Genomic DNA, 13,206 nt, shown 5'->3' with positions numbered 1-13,206 from the left:
CTTTGTAGAACATGAAAGCTAAGGTTAGCTGAGTCAAGTTACCTTATTCAAACACCCATATATAGCTACGTCCTTGCTACCCAGAATGTGACATACCAAACTTACTAGTTTCAACTAAAAGTACCAGCTCATCGGAATGTAAATTAAGTTAATCACTCCGTCAGCAAGTTTATACAAAGAGTACAATACTTACGTTTGAAAAAAAAATAGGGTAAAAAATTGACTGAAATGAAATTGACACTAAAGTGGAACCTAAAAAATAAATTCGCTGAGTTGCTAAAATATATCTAGACGATCTTAATATCTATGTAGAACACAAACAGGACCAGAATAAGGAAAGAAGCATAGTTTCGTAGCTAGACGATCTCAAATAGCAAACCAAAGCACAAAGCTCATCCTCTGATTATATCATTCTCGAGTTTGTCTATTAATTCTCTTTAGTCTTAAGTTAGGCTTCCTCTTATTTTAGCCTCTGGGCTTCAGTCCTCAGTGCCTCTGTTTCAATCTTGTTTATATTCCTACATTTTCTTGCCTTGATTAGAATTTTCTACCCCTATAGTTGGATGGACAACTATAACTAGCAGATGCCCTCTATCAGTAAAAAATACTGAAGGTTATTTTCTTTAGTTCAGTTTTGATTGGCCAAGTAGAATTTTGATTGGAAATACATATTCTCATTACCAACTGAAGAAAATTGTAAAAGCAAGAGAAACAAGACAGTAGGCCAGCACCACAAGATCCAAGAGATCATCAAGAGCTTTTCAAAAGAGTACAAGAAAAGTGCCAGCTTTACTTGGGGTTTCAGTGACCTTTATATAGTGTCAGTCATGCATAGCTCAAAAATGCTTCAGATTGAGACAGTGCAAGGTTATATTCAGCCAACTGGTTCACTTATATCCACAGCACCTGTTTCAAACTCCACATTATCATATTGCAAGATCCAACACTGTCCCCAGTCCCAGTACCACTGCCTGATCACTGATGGCAATATTATACTTCCCCATTTAGCTTCCCAAAACACCATTACTATTAATACCAAAATCACGTGCCTAATCACATGACCCCTACTCAGCAAAAATATATCATCATTTTCACCAAAATCTGCAGGTCAGAGTTGCAGCATGTAACAGTCAAAGTTGAGCACATGATCCCACTGATATCAGATCCCAATTGGACTTTACTATCTTTTGTAGCAGGACTTCTAACTTTCTAAGTATAAATCAACCACTATACCATAATATCTTCCCTACCACTCCAATCATAAGCTTCAAACTTATCTCAACACAATCACACTTCACTACTTAGCAGAATTCATAGAGCCACAGAAGAGATCAGATATGAAGGCATGGTCTAGAATTCTTGCTGCTCTAGTACTTGCATTTTCTATGGTATTATCAACCTGGCCGAATGGAGCAACAGCGCAGGCTCATCCGCTAAAATCTGCCCCAACAAACCGAGCTTCATCATCTTCAGAATCCCTCAAAGATTTGCAGGCAAACAGTAGGAGCCCTTTTAAGCTGGCTGGCTCAAGCTTCCGAAAGATCCCGCCTAGTACTTCGAATCCCACGCAGAACAAGTAAACTACTATTCCAGTTCATAGCTCTCCACAACTAGAAGGTTTCCCATAATTGACCTGAATTGCCATGTTTTCTTTGCCAGGTACAGTCCTCCATAAGATGGCTGATCAAAGAGAAGTACAGAAGAAAAGTAGCAGAATCTCGTAGTACCTAGTTTAATTTCTCATTCATTCTTCTCGTCCTCCCTGAAGACGTTACAAGTACTACAATTTGTAATGCTCTTACAATTTTGTTAAGTTGTGAGCTCTGCTTTTGAATGTAAATTTCAAATTTTCTTGAATGTAGTGCTTGAATGTATATATAGAATATCTTTATGTTACAAAAGGCATATGCCTTAACAACATCAACTTTAAGAACAGGAACAAGAACAAAAAAGAAACACTCCAGTTCATATTCAAACATCCTATCTTTTTCTTTCTTTTTCTAAGCTTTTTCTCTTTTTCAAAACTTTCTCCATATATTCTCAATCTCTAATTAGGTTATACCTCCACCGAGGCGGGCAAAAATTTGCAACATTAGACAGAAGTAGATCATCCACATCTTCATGCTTTCAACTTCTTGGGGGATTTAGAAAAAGCATCGTCACCATGCCTTTTCTTCTTTGACTTATTCTTCACTTTAGAAACATCCTCATCTACCGAGACTCTTGCAAACTTCTTGTTGCTCTGTTCTTTTTCCTTGGGCTTGCGTTTGAAGCCTGTTGTACTCAAAAATGGTGCAGGAGATGCCTGGTGATGGTCAACTGTTTTTCCCACTTTTGATTTTTTCTTATAATCATCAGAAAGAAAGCTGCTCTTCTTTGATTGCTCAGTCTCACTATTGTTTGATGGTTTGGTCTCACTAGAGCCAAATGTAGCAGAAAAGTCTCTCAAAGTTGATTGCTTTGATTCTTGTCTGGACCTCCACTGCTCAGGTCTAGCAGCAAATCTGTCATTTAACAAGCGTCAAGTAAGTAAACTGGCAAAATTAACTCCTCAAAAACAATGCGATAATGTATTTTCCCATTTTGTGTAATATGAGCCAGAAGATAAACAGGCTATGTGGTAATAAAATCTAGAATAGGGCAGGCCATTATTAACAAAGAAGAAGGATTGACACACATCTTGACTGACGATGAAGTACATCCAAATCTCGGTCATTTGAAATAGAACATGGTGAACAACTTACCCATCAACATCTAGTTTCCTCATAAGATGAGGACCTTGCCTTGTATTCCAAAGCTCACTTTGCACGGCTACCAACTCAGATACTATGGCTTCCCTCTGTGAAATGTTACCAGTAGTAAAGCACTTTTCAACAGTAAAGGAACCTGACGAGTGCAATGCTAGCTCTCCAAAATGTCCACGAAGCCTGGAAAGTATACAGCATAATATCTGATCAAATCTTGTCTTAATTACCTTAGAACCATAGGACTGAAGCTTACACAAAGGCATCCTGACAGATGCATAATGTCAAAGCTACACAAATGTACAATCTACCAATGAAGTTAAACGGCATACCTCATAACTAATCGGCGTTTCAGTTTTGCAGAAGCATTAGAACTTAAAAATGCTTCAATAACACGAGCACCCCCTGGATCCTTAGCAGCTTCAAGGACATTATCAGCTGTGATGGATGTAATACTTGTAATAAAAGGCTGTATAAATTCCTGGAAAATAAAATGTACTACATTATAAATCAGTATAGATAAATACCAAAGTACTGTAACAACCAGTGCAACGATCATTTGAATCATAATTGCACTATTTTACTTCCTCGACATTAACTATAAAACTTGAACATAGAAAATGTTGATGAACAAGCAATGAGAATTCCATTTAGGATCGAAACCCTGAAATTAGAATCCAAACAGAATTATACAGAGATGAAAGAGGGCAATCCTAAAAGGGAAGGCACTTTCCTTTGAATTGAAAAGGGAGGGAGTCAATATAAATCTTTATAGGAACTATCCAAGAGGCATCACAATACGCTAATAGATTAACAAGTCAAGGTATAGCTACTAACTATGTACAGCAACATCTAATACTATAGTTTAAGAATCAAACTTTAAGATAGGTTACATACAATTTGAAATCGAAAAACTTCTTGCAGTATCAAAGAACCCATGACGTGCATTTTAACACCGCTTGGCCAACTCCAATTAGACTTATCTTCACAATTGAAGTAGCTATCAAGAAACAGTATACGGGGAACAATGCATGTTGAAGACTCACTGCTTGAATATACTGCAGCAGCAAGAGCCTGACAACACTGTAAAACAAAAAATGGAAACGTAATTATGATTAGAATGAAGATCTGCCATCACAATCCAACAAAGCTTCTGTACATAAGTACCATTTATTTTTATTTATCAGCAAAAATAATATTTACCTGTCAACTACAAAAATGCTGAGGTGACAATGAAGAAATTATGAAAAGTAACACTAATCAATGCTTTATTAACCTTGTGTTCGTAACTATGAAGCCTTTGACTTGCAGCGATAAGCGAAGCAATAACACCAGATCTTCCCATTTTAAGCAGATCCTTGAAATTCGAACCAAGTTCCTCCCAGATTATCTCCATCTAATGGACAAATTGACAATAAGGTGTTATAAACGACAAAGCAATAGAATTAAAGGCGTGTACTTTTGTGAAATAAGTTGTGAAAGTTGGTATAGGAAAATGAGTGCAAGGAACCAATTTCAAGCTACAAACATATTATTTTAACTACCTCTAATTATTTTCTCCCAAAAAAAAAAAAAAGCCTAATAGAATATTTTAATTATAAAAGAGTGTGTAACAAGAGTAGTGTTGTGACAAAACATACTTGATCCTGATCCCTTGTATGAGAAATAAGTGCTTGGATGACAAAATTCCCACAATGATGGGACGAAAGGTCAAATAAAGAGTTCCTGAAGATCTTTGAGAAGATTCCATTGTACAAGACGTCAGGAGCTACTTCCAAAACAACCTGCAATTTCAAAAAATAAAGTCAAATGAAAACAAACCACAGCTCACATCAAGAAGAAAAGGTTACCAGAATACAAATTATCAGTTAATGAACTCGTAATTCATTTTTCATATCATGCACATTTGGCCAGCTATATCGTATGGGGGTGGGTGGGTTCATCCTCTCAGTGTTAAATGATGTGCAGAAAACAGTTTTATTTCAGAAAAATGTCAAAATATAGTAAAACCATATACATCTGCAAGTGTTGGATAATGTGCAGAAAGAAGTTTTATTTTAGAAAGAGTGCAAAATGTAAAAGTATAGCAAAACCGTACACATCTTGTCACAGTAGAATGTTGGGATAGCATTAGGTTTAAATGACAGAAATTCATAATCCAGATGGATTTCCTTCATGGCATGGCACCAATCTGATATCAATTAACAATCCATACAGGCAGGCCTGTATTTAGTCAAAACTAATAGATGAACATGAAGTTCTTTGTTTTGTAAAGTTTATGCCTACAGAAGCAAACCTTTCAAAAAAGTGTATACCTCCATTAAATGGCTAAATGCTGTTTCTTTCATCAAACCTAAAACATCTCTCACGATAGTTGGTTCAATGGAGTTCTCCTCTACAATATCTTCCCTGGTACATCCAATAAGAATGGGAATTATTTGCAACAGCTCTTCTTCATCCCCTGCTAACAACTTCAGAGTAGTCTGCCAAACAGAAAGTTTTAGTACACCTCAAAAAGATTCAGACCACATAACAAAAGGGAAGATATCAAAAAAAAAAATTATGATCAAGTTTTGAATTGCTAAAAATCATAAAAAGTCACCAAACTCTTACGAAAATTGCTACCACAAATACTTAACTGAAAGAAAAATTGGCCAACTGAGCACCAAATTGGTTCTCACAATCAGATTAGGGTGTATTTTATTTGTCAGATTTACATACTAAGGTGGAATGTTTCAAGAATGATGGTATCAAGTATCACAATTGAAGATAATAGATGAAATTGACTTAAGAATTGTTTACAGTACGCTACCAATTAGAATGCTATGGACGTCGTGTTATCAACCAAAGTGTTTACAACACTATATTACCTTTTATCTTGATTTATTTTTACTTCATTGTTTTATATATTTTCTATGACCAACTTATCAGTGAACAATCCACAATTAAAAGAAAATAAACTCATGAAAATAACAAAATAGTATGTCAAGAGTTGAGCCATGCCTGTAGAACCAAACTGCTGTACTGATCAACTTGAAGGGTTTTAATGTTGTTTCGAGCACATTTTAACATCCCGGAAACAAGAAACTTAAGTAAATCCGGGAATCCAGGTCTAACATGTGGTGAAACATCTGTGTCTGATAGAGGTGCCTTGAAATTAAACCGTTCTGGTAGGGCAGAAGATGACTTCCTCATTCGGAACTCAGAAGAATCCAATGGCACTCCTTTAAAAAGAGAGAGAAGACTTCGTAGAACATGAGATCCGTAACAATCACACATCAGATCAACAGGATTCTTCACAATCACCTGATAGCAAACATGCTATATTTTAAAATTTTGGAAACAAAAATCACAGATACAGATATCCCTAATGTATGCCTTCCTGTTTCAAGTATTTCAAAGTTTCCAAAGTGAAAAGAGAACAGGTGTTGGTTGTGTAATTTCAGAGAATGCCACATTTCATGGTTTCGCTGCTAAAGATAAAATAGATGCTGAACATCACATTAGAGTGAAAACACACCTAAGAGCCTCAAGAAACTCAATACTAATTTTGTAAGTAAGAGAACCAAACACTTGATACCTTGCAGATTGTATTTAGAGTGTCCTCAATAACAGCATACGCGTCACTCTCCTGAAGATGCTTAGATAAAGCCCTGATGGCAGACTCAGCTACATGAGATCCAGACTTATCCATTGCAATCAAAGGGAAATTCTTCGCACAGCTCCGGAGAAAAGCACAAAGACAGTCGACTTCACAGCCCTCAACGAGAGTCTGCAAAGTGTGACTAATAATATAATCCGTCGCAAGCTCCAGCTCTTTCCCCCTAGTTTCTTCAAGTGCATTACTACATAAAGACGACCGCTCCTCAATATCAATCCCATCACTCTCGAAAAGGTTAGCAATCTCCGAAAAGTACTTTGCGGTTTCGGGGTCAACCTGTTTCCTGCAGCAAGTCCTCAAAACCATTAAAAAATGCCAACAATTCACAAACTTCCCACCATTCCGAAAACCCATCCCTGCAAAAAAAACTCATAATGCAGTACCTCACAACAGTCTGCGGTGCCGAATAGCTCTCCCGATTCGAGCCCCGCCCCGATGCAGTTTTACTAACACCAGCATCAAAGGACCGACCTTGACCTTGACCTTGTTTTTCAGGCTTCCTAGACATACCCATTTTCTTCCTACCCCGTTTATACGACCCGTCGTCCTCCATTGAGCTTTCGAATCGTCTCAATGGCAATGCTGCAGACCCAATAGCAACCATAATTACTTCTCAATTTTCAACACCTTCTTACTATCAAATTAGCTTAAGTACCAAATAAGCCAAACATGAAAACGATTAATTCAGCGAGCAAAGAAAAACCAAGTAACCCGATTGCAACAATAAGGCCAAAGGTATTGACTTTCGTACACGGAGACTCTGAAAAGTGAGAATCTAAGTTGAAATAGAAAGCTTGACAAAAGGATGAAGCTTACTTTGGTCGATGGAGTTCGCTGTAGTCTGCTGCTATAGAGTTTCGGAAACTTGACTGTAAACGGCGCAGGGCTTGTTAATAGGCGATACCAGACGGCGGCGTTTTGGGGTTTAAGGGTTTAACCGAGCGGCAGACGGCTACGGAGATGAAGCTCATCGCCGTGTCGTGTCCAAAGATATATATTGTTTGGTTTACGACATGTCGTGCACAACGCACCGGATTTGGGTTTTTATTTCTTCATACTCTTTTTATCAGGATGAGCCGATGAGGTATTAAGCCACTTTTTCGGTTACGTCAGCGAGCTAGTAACACACTCACTTAGCTTAATATTTAGATTGAGGTCCACGAGAGTATCTCAATAAAGTCAGATTAATCTCCCGCTGCAGGCCCACGAACACGAAGATCCCTCGAACTTGCTGACGAGAAAATAGTGAGGGTTAGAACTCGAACGTTGAACATGAGGGTTCAATTAGGCTGCTGAACTAAACTTTACCAACAAAAAGAATAAAAAAAATCGTAAAAATTATGATCAATCATCTTTTGATGTAAATATAACCGTCAAAAACAAAATAATTGTACTTTAAAAAAAAAATTCACCCTTGAATTTACGTCTAATAATAATTGAGGATAATTTTTTAGTTAATTACTAATCGAATGAACATTACTGCTGTTGACCCCTCGTAATTTTCTGCTATATTTTCAAACAAAATTCTTCGTACTTATTTTGTTGCTTCTATTACGACATTGAGTTGGGGCATTTATCGAGTGCTGTCGAAATTAGACCAATACAAAGGGGACAAAGCGAGACAAGAAACATGAACAAGGCTTCGAAAGCCCAAGACCCATTCTAATAAAGGAAAAAGGATCAGGGCAAAACGGAATATCCAGTCCACCACCGCAGGCGGAGCTCCCGTCCATCGTTTCGCAGAACACCACCCAGGGAAGGTGGTTGATGGCAAGCGACGCCGCTAGGTGACCGGCACGATTCCCATCTCTTTAATAACTTCAAAGGTAAGACTTAACCTTCTGATTTGTTTCAACAAATTTGCCCAAGTTCTGGTCTTTGATTGTACTCTAAACAAGTTTTGGCCTTTGGTGGTTGAATGCCTGGTTTGCATATATTGAGTTCCTCGTGGATTTATTTTTGGATTTATTGTATGCTCCTTGTGGTTAACCAAGCTAAGATTCTGAACCTACCTTTTGGTTCTGCGCTACTCAATGTAGGTTTACTAATTCGGTCACCGAAATTTGTTTTTTTTGATATGCTAATCCTTTTGCAATTGCAATATTCTGGGTTTGCAGTATCCTCAAGCTCATACAATGGAACACGAGTACAAAGATGGCCAATGCAAGAGTTCAGTGATGGCAACATGCAGTGATGAAGTTAATGGTATTGTAAAAATTATCATCGTTGCAGGATAGGATCACTATGATGATGAAGACATTATCTTTTATTTCGTCTTCTAAATGCTCTATTATTGTTTCGCAATGTCTCTAGCTGTTAGTTATCCAACCTCTAGATCCTTGATAGGTTAGTTCTTCATTTAGTATAGTTTCAATTGAAAATTATTTCTCTAAAGGGGCGCGAAATTCCCTAGATTGTAACTGAGGCCACCAATCACGCAAACATTTAACACTATTTGGTGCATTTTCATTCAAACTTTAGCTGCTTCTCATGACAGAAGATCAGAATCTGTTCTCCCTACTTAGCTTGTTGATTCAATATCTGATGTTGCAGATAAAGTTAAAGAAAGATCCAGAGACCAAAGAGAACCTCTTCCAGGAGAGCCTAAATGCGTTATTTGCAGCCGTTATGGTGAGTATATATGTGATCAGACAGATGATGATGTTTGCAGTTTGGAGTGTAAACAGACTCTACTATGCAGGGTTGCCAACACCCAATTGGCAGTCAGTCATTCTCCTCCAAAACGGTTACCTGCTAATGATGAGTGCTTTTATGTTAGGGATGCTGGTGGTCAATCTGGAACTTCACTCTTACCTGATGATCAGACTGAATTGCTTAGAAGTAGACTTGATATTCATGTGAAGGGGGACATAGTTCCAGGACCTATCTTGTCATTTGCTTCATGTAATCTTCCTCAAAAGCTTGTCCAAAATATAGAGGCTGCAGGTTATGAAATGCCCACACCTGTCCAGATGCAAGCAATTCCGGCTGCTTTGCATGGCAAAAACTTGCTTGTCTCTGCTGACACAGGCTCTGGTAAAACTGCTTCCTTTCTGGTTCCAATTGTTTCTTGTTGCTCGCATTTTCGCTTTGAGCACTTGACGGACCAGAAAAAGCCGTTAGCTATGGTTCTAACTCCGACTAGAGAGCTCTGTATACAAGTTGAGGAACAAGCTAAGTTGCTTGGAAAGGGTTTGCCTTTTAAAACTGCACTTGTGGTTGGTGGCGATGCAATGCCCAGACAACTTTTCCGCATTCAGCAAGGAGTGGAGCTCATTGTGGGAACCCCGGGAAGACTAATTGATCTTTTAGCAAACCATGATATTGAACTGGAGGATATAAGGATTTTTGTTCTTGATGAGGTGGATTGTATGCTCCAAAGGGGCTTCCGGGATCAGGTGATGCAGATATTTAGGGCTCTGTCACAACCCCAGGTTTTACTGTATTCTGCAACAATCTCCCAAGATATAGAGAAGATGGTGAGCTCTATGTCAAAAGATGTTGCTGTAATCTCTGTTGGCAAGCCTAACAGACCAAATAAGGCTGTGAAGCAGCTGCCTATATGGGTTGAGTCAAAGCAAAAGAAGCAAAAGCTTTTCGACATATTGATGAGTAAGCAGCATTTTATGCCACCTGTTGTGGTTTATGTGGCATCAAGACTTGGGGCGGATCTGTTATCTAATGCAATTACAGTCACCACTGGTGTGAAAGCTTCATCAATCCATGGGGAGAAATCCATGAAGGAGAGGAGAGATATCATGAAGTCATTTTTAATGGGTGATGTTCCTGTTATTGTAGCCACCGGTGTTTTAGGCCGTGGGCTAGATCTCTTGGGTGTAAGACAGGTTATTGTTTTTGACATGCCCAATTCCATTAATGAGTATGTCCACCAGATTGGTAGGGCATCTAGATTAGGAGAAGAGGGTACAGCAATTGTGTTTGTATGTCAGGAGAATAAGAACTTGTTTCCAGAATTGGTTGAAATTTTAAGATCTTCTGGTGCAGCTATACCTAGGGAGCTTGTTAGAACACGGTATACGGCATGCCCATACTCCATTGGCCGAGGCCAGAAGAAAAGAAAGCATGAGTAAATGAGTAATGAACTAATGATCCGTTCTCTTGCTCAATGTTTGTGCTTTAGTGAGTTTAGTCTCTTCCCCTTTATTTTTCTCTTCCATCAGTGCCTGGTAGACGTAAGGTGATGTATATAGAGTTTTGTTCACATATTCATTGAATTATTTGCTCAGTTATGCTCAATTATTTTTAGATATATCACATGGTGGATAATAATAAGGTACCTAAGTAAATGTCACAAACAAATAGTACATGAATTTCGGTCATTCGACACTGTAGTATTCATGAATTGGGCAAAACTTATTGACATATATATCTACTTTATAATCCTACAATCACATAGATATTATAGTACCGCAGAAACGAGTAACAAATTGTAATGCACTATTGCACTAATTTCATTTTTCACTTGTTTCAAGAATCAAATTGAATCGGAGTTGAATTTCATTGAGCATTATGTTTTTCTCGAACATGTCAGTTTTAGTTAGTCTATTGTTTTTCTCTCTATTTGTTAATACATTTTTGGAAGCTTTGGTAAATTATGCAGGGAACAATAGTTTTAATCCAGAAGAATTTTCAGGTAATGGGAGGTATCAAGCTAACTTGAAAAATGTATTGAAAAAGTTATCTGAATCAACTGCTAGAACATGATTCAAAATTACAAATAAAACTGGATCTAGACATGGATTTCAAAATGGTGGTGCTGTATATGGCGCAGTGTTGGAAATTTATTCCTTGCCATATTTGCAAACAATGCATCATCATTGCAAGCCAAAAGATAAGTTGGACCTGCCCTCTAAATAATGGTGCCATGATTTGGTGTAGAACAATGCACCGGGGACATTTCTCTCATAGATCGATTGCAATGTGTTGGAGAACACTACAGAAATCAATTGGGTGAGTTTTGTTGATTAGCATTAGCATATAAAACTCAAATCTTGGAAAACAATGTGATTAAGTTTTAATACGTAGTAATGTATGGATATATCAAGTTGACTAGATTCGATACACATGTAGATGTAGACTGACTCCATACACTGATAGACAAGTTTGACTTGTCTTTCTATGTATCAAGGTAGTCTACTTAATGTATCTGCACATTAATATGTCATAAACGACCCAATTGATTAATATGGGTACCGGGACACCCTATATATTGAAGCAGTTGTAGGCTTGTCTAGACACTAGGTTAATTATAACATATCTAAACTTGAATTGTCACAGCTAGGAAATGGTCCTCACTACTCATTGTGTCACTCTCCGATTTGAAACGTTTTTCAATTCTTTCAAAGTTTGACATGGTCTTGGTAGGCTGGTGATATTCTACCTCTCGTTCGTTATTTTTTGCTGAGAAACTCTTATTTTTATCAACTGATCCATACATTATGAGACAATTGTAGCATCATATCGACACATGTGAAGTACTGTTGTTTAATTTCTTCTTAAACTCGGTTAGTCGCAACTAAAAATTTGTATGGTTAGTTCTTGTTGCATAAGGATAGAGTAGGAATCGACAAAGTTGTGTCAAACAGTCGTCGCCATGTGTCTGGAAAAATTTAGTGTCAAACCATCTCAGCATGTTGACATGATTTGACTGTACCCTAAAAAAATTTCTCCAAAGTTATTATCCTTTTTTATGAACTTTTTTCTTATGTTAATCAAGTTTATCAATCAATAAAGATGATTGACTATCAATCAATTCTACTTTTAGATATTTTATGTTTGGGTTGATCATCAGGAAGATTCGTATTGGAGCCCTCAAGTTTTTGCTTAATAAAATCGATTTCTTATGTTTAAAATTGGAAACATAGGTGATTAGAAATCATTAGACATATTAAACAATCAACGCATGTAAATTAAATCAAAGCTATATTAGCTTCTTGTAGCGGCTGAATCCAAATTGGGAAGATCTGACAGAGCATATGTAACTGTCATACCAGTTGTATGTATGGAAAGTGGAAAGTACTAATTTTATCAGCAGTTTACTGTCGTATATGAATTATTTCAACATAATCTTCTGTTTTTTTATCAGAATTTTCAACATAATCTTTGTTAACTTTTGAAAATTCAATTAGATTTTAATCAAAAAAATTGAGTACAATTAGGAATTTTCATTTGGTGTATTACATTGGACGGTTTTGACCTATCATTTTTGATGCAAACGTCCGTGTGAACTTCATGCAGAATAACGGCATTATTTTAACAATGAAAAAACATAGGTATGAACTTGTGTGTCCAAATTTTTCTCATATTTGCATACATTCTGCAGTTTAAATCAATAATTTAAATCGTTTAAAAATTATATCTTTATTGGTATGAACTTGATTTTAGTGTTTTTTTGGCCCAAGTGATCTATGAAATATTAATTTTTGGTTTGCTTTTGGGCCTTCGTGCTTTGTTTTTGAAGCGTGTAAGTGATCCTTTTTTTTTATTTTTAGTGAGGAGGTTGCAAAGAAAACATAAGTTTTGATATATCATTTATTCCTCTTTAAGGTTCTCTAACTTTTTTGTTTTGTTTGGTGCTTCGTATAAAAAGGTGGGCCTTGTGCTTATATTGAGTGTATTCTAAATAATAACTCTTTCTGACGATTTTTTAAGGACGCGTCACTGTTGTATTGCTTGTTAAATTATATAATGACTTATTTGACTAAAAAAAAAAAGGACAATTTTTAGGTTCACCTTTAGGGTGAACGAGCTTATCCACCTCTATTGTCGATTAACATACTT

At 37.0% G+C, this 13,206-nt stretch overlaps 2 protein-coding genes and 1 long non-coding RNA gene across 6 annotated transcripts; 2 read left to right on the top strand and 1 right to left on the bottom strand.

Annotated features, from left to right (window-relative positions):
- The first annotated feature begins 788 nt into the window (after window positions 1-788).
- Window positions 789-1,852, top strand: LOC133725562 (uncharacterized). The gene is made up of 2 exons (XR_009854496.1): window positions 789-1,576; window positions 1,660-1,852. It is a non-coding gene; the product is annotated as an uncharacterized LOC133725562 (long non-coding RNA).
- LOC133725561 (pumilio homolog 23) lies at window positions 1,828-7,378 on the bottom strand. 2 transcript variants are annotated; one of them, XM_062152853.1, is made up of 11 exons: window positions 7,222-7,378; window positions 6,789-6,987; window positions 6,325-6,688; window positions 5,748-6,050; window positions 5,060-5,227; window positions 4,385-4,528; window positions 4,021-4,140; window positions 3,642-3,827; window positions 3,077-3,225; window positions 2,745-2,927; window positions 1,828-2,504 (listed from the first exon to the last, which is right to left on the bottom strand). In XM_062152853.1, exons 2-11 carry the CDS (start codon window positions 6,956-6,958, stop codon window positions 2,120-2,122), a joined length of 2,172 nt encoding a protein of 723 aa, XP_062008837.1. In that variant the 5' UTR covers window positions 6,959-6,987; window positions 7,222-7,378; the 3' UTR covers window positions 1,828-2,119. The 2 variants fall into 2 exon arrangements, with proteins under 2 accessions (XP_062008837.1, XP_062008836.1); XM_062152852.1 differs by lacking the exon at window positions 7,222-7,378 and having other exon boundaries at window positions 6,789-7,024.
- Window positions 7,379-7,993: 615 nt separating this feature from the next.
- Window positions 7,994-10,651, top strand: LOC133725560 (DEAD-box ATP-dependent RNA helicase 41). Of its 3 annotated transcripts, none has more exons than XM_062152849.1 (3): window positions 7,994-8,231; window positions 8,523-8,610; window positions 8,959-10,651. In XM_062152849.1, the coding sequence occupies exons 2-3, from the start codon at window positions 8,541-8,543 to the stop codon at window positions 10,494-10,496; spliced, it is 1,608 nt and encodes a 535-aa protein (XP_062008833.1). In that variant the 5' UTR covers window positions 7,994-8,231; window positions 8,523-8,540; the 3' UTR covers window positions 10,497-10,651. The 3 variants fall into 3 exon arrangements, with proteins under 3 accessions (XP_062008833.1, XP_062008835.1, XP_062008834.1); XM_062152851.1 differs by lacking the exon at window positions 7,994-8,231 and having other exon boundaries at window positions 8,959-9,036; window positions 9,185-10,651; XM_062152850.1 differs by lacking the exon at window positions 7,994-8,231 and having other exon boundaries at window positions 8,959-9,036; window positions 9,107-10,651.
- Window positions 10,652-13,206: the final 2,555 nt, after the last annotated feature.

The sequence above is a fragment of the Rosa rugosa genome, chromosome 1 (genome assembly GCF_958449725.1).
Source record: "Rosa rugosa chromosome 1, drRosRugo1.1, whole genome shotgun sequence".
In the NCBI taxonomy this organism is placed as follows: Eukaryota; Viridiplantae; Streptophyta; class Magnoliopsida; order Rosales; family Rosaceae; genus Rosa; species Rosa rugosa.
This window is presented reverse-complemented; position numbering and strand designations above follow the sequence as displayed.

What these genes read in the sequence shown, in the direction of transcription:
- LOC133725561 (XM_062152852.1), bottom strand. Translation starts at nt 7,009, where the DNA reads ATGGTTGCTATTGGGTCTGCAGCATTGCCATTGAGACGATTCGAAAGC. An exon ending in GCACCGCAGACTGTTGTGAG is followed by an intron (nt 6,689 to 6,788) that starts GTACTGCATTAT and finishes GACTTGCTGCAG; the next exon opens with GAAACAGGTTGACCCCGAAA. An exon ending in AAACGCCGATTAGTTATGAG is followed by an intron (nt 2,928 to 3,076) that starts GTATGCCGTTTA and finishes TATACTTTCCAG; the next exon opens with GCTTCGTGGACATTTTGGAG.
- LOC133725560 (XM_062152849.1), top strand. Translation starts at nt 8,541, where the DNA reads ATGGAACACGAGTACAAAGATGGCCAATGCAAGAGTTCAGTGATGGCA. An exon ending in ATGCAGTGATGAAGTTAATG is followed by an intron (nt 8,611 to 8,958) that starts GTATTGTAAAAA and finishes CTGATGTTGCAG; the next exon opens with ATAAAGTTAAAGAAAGATCC.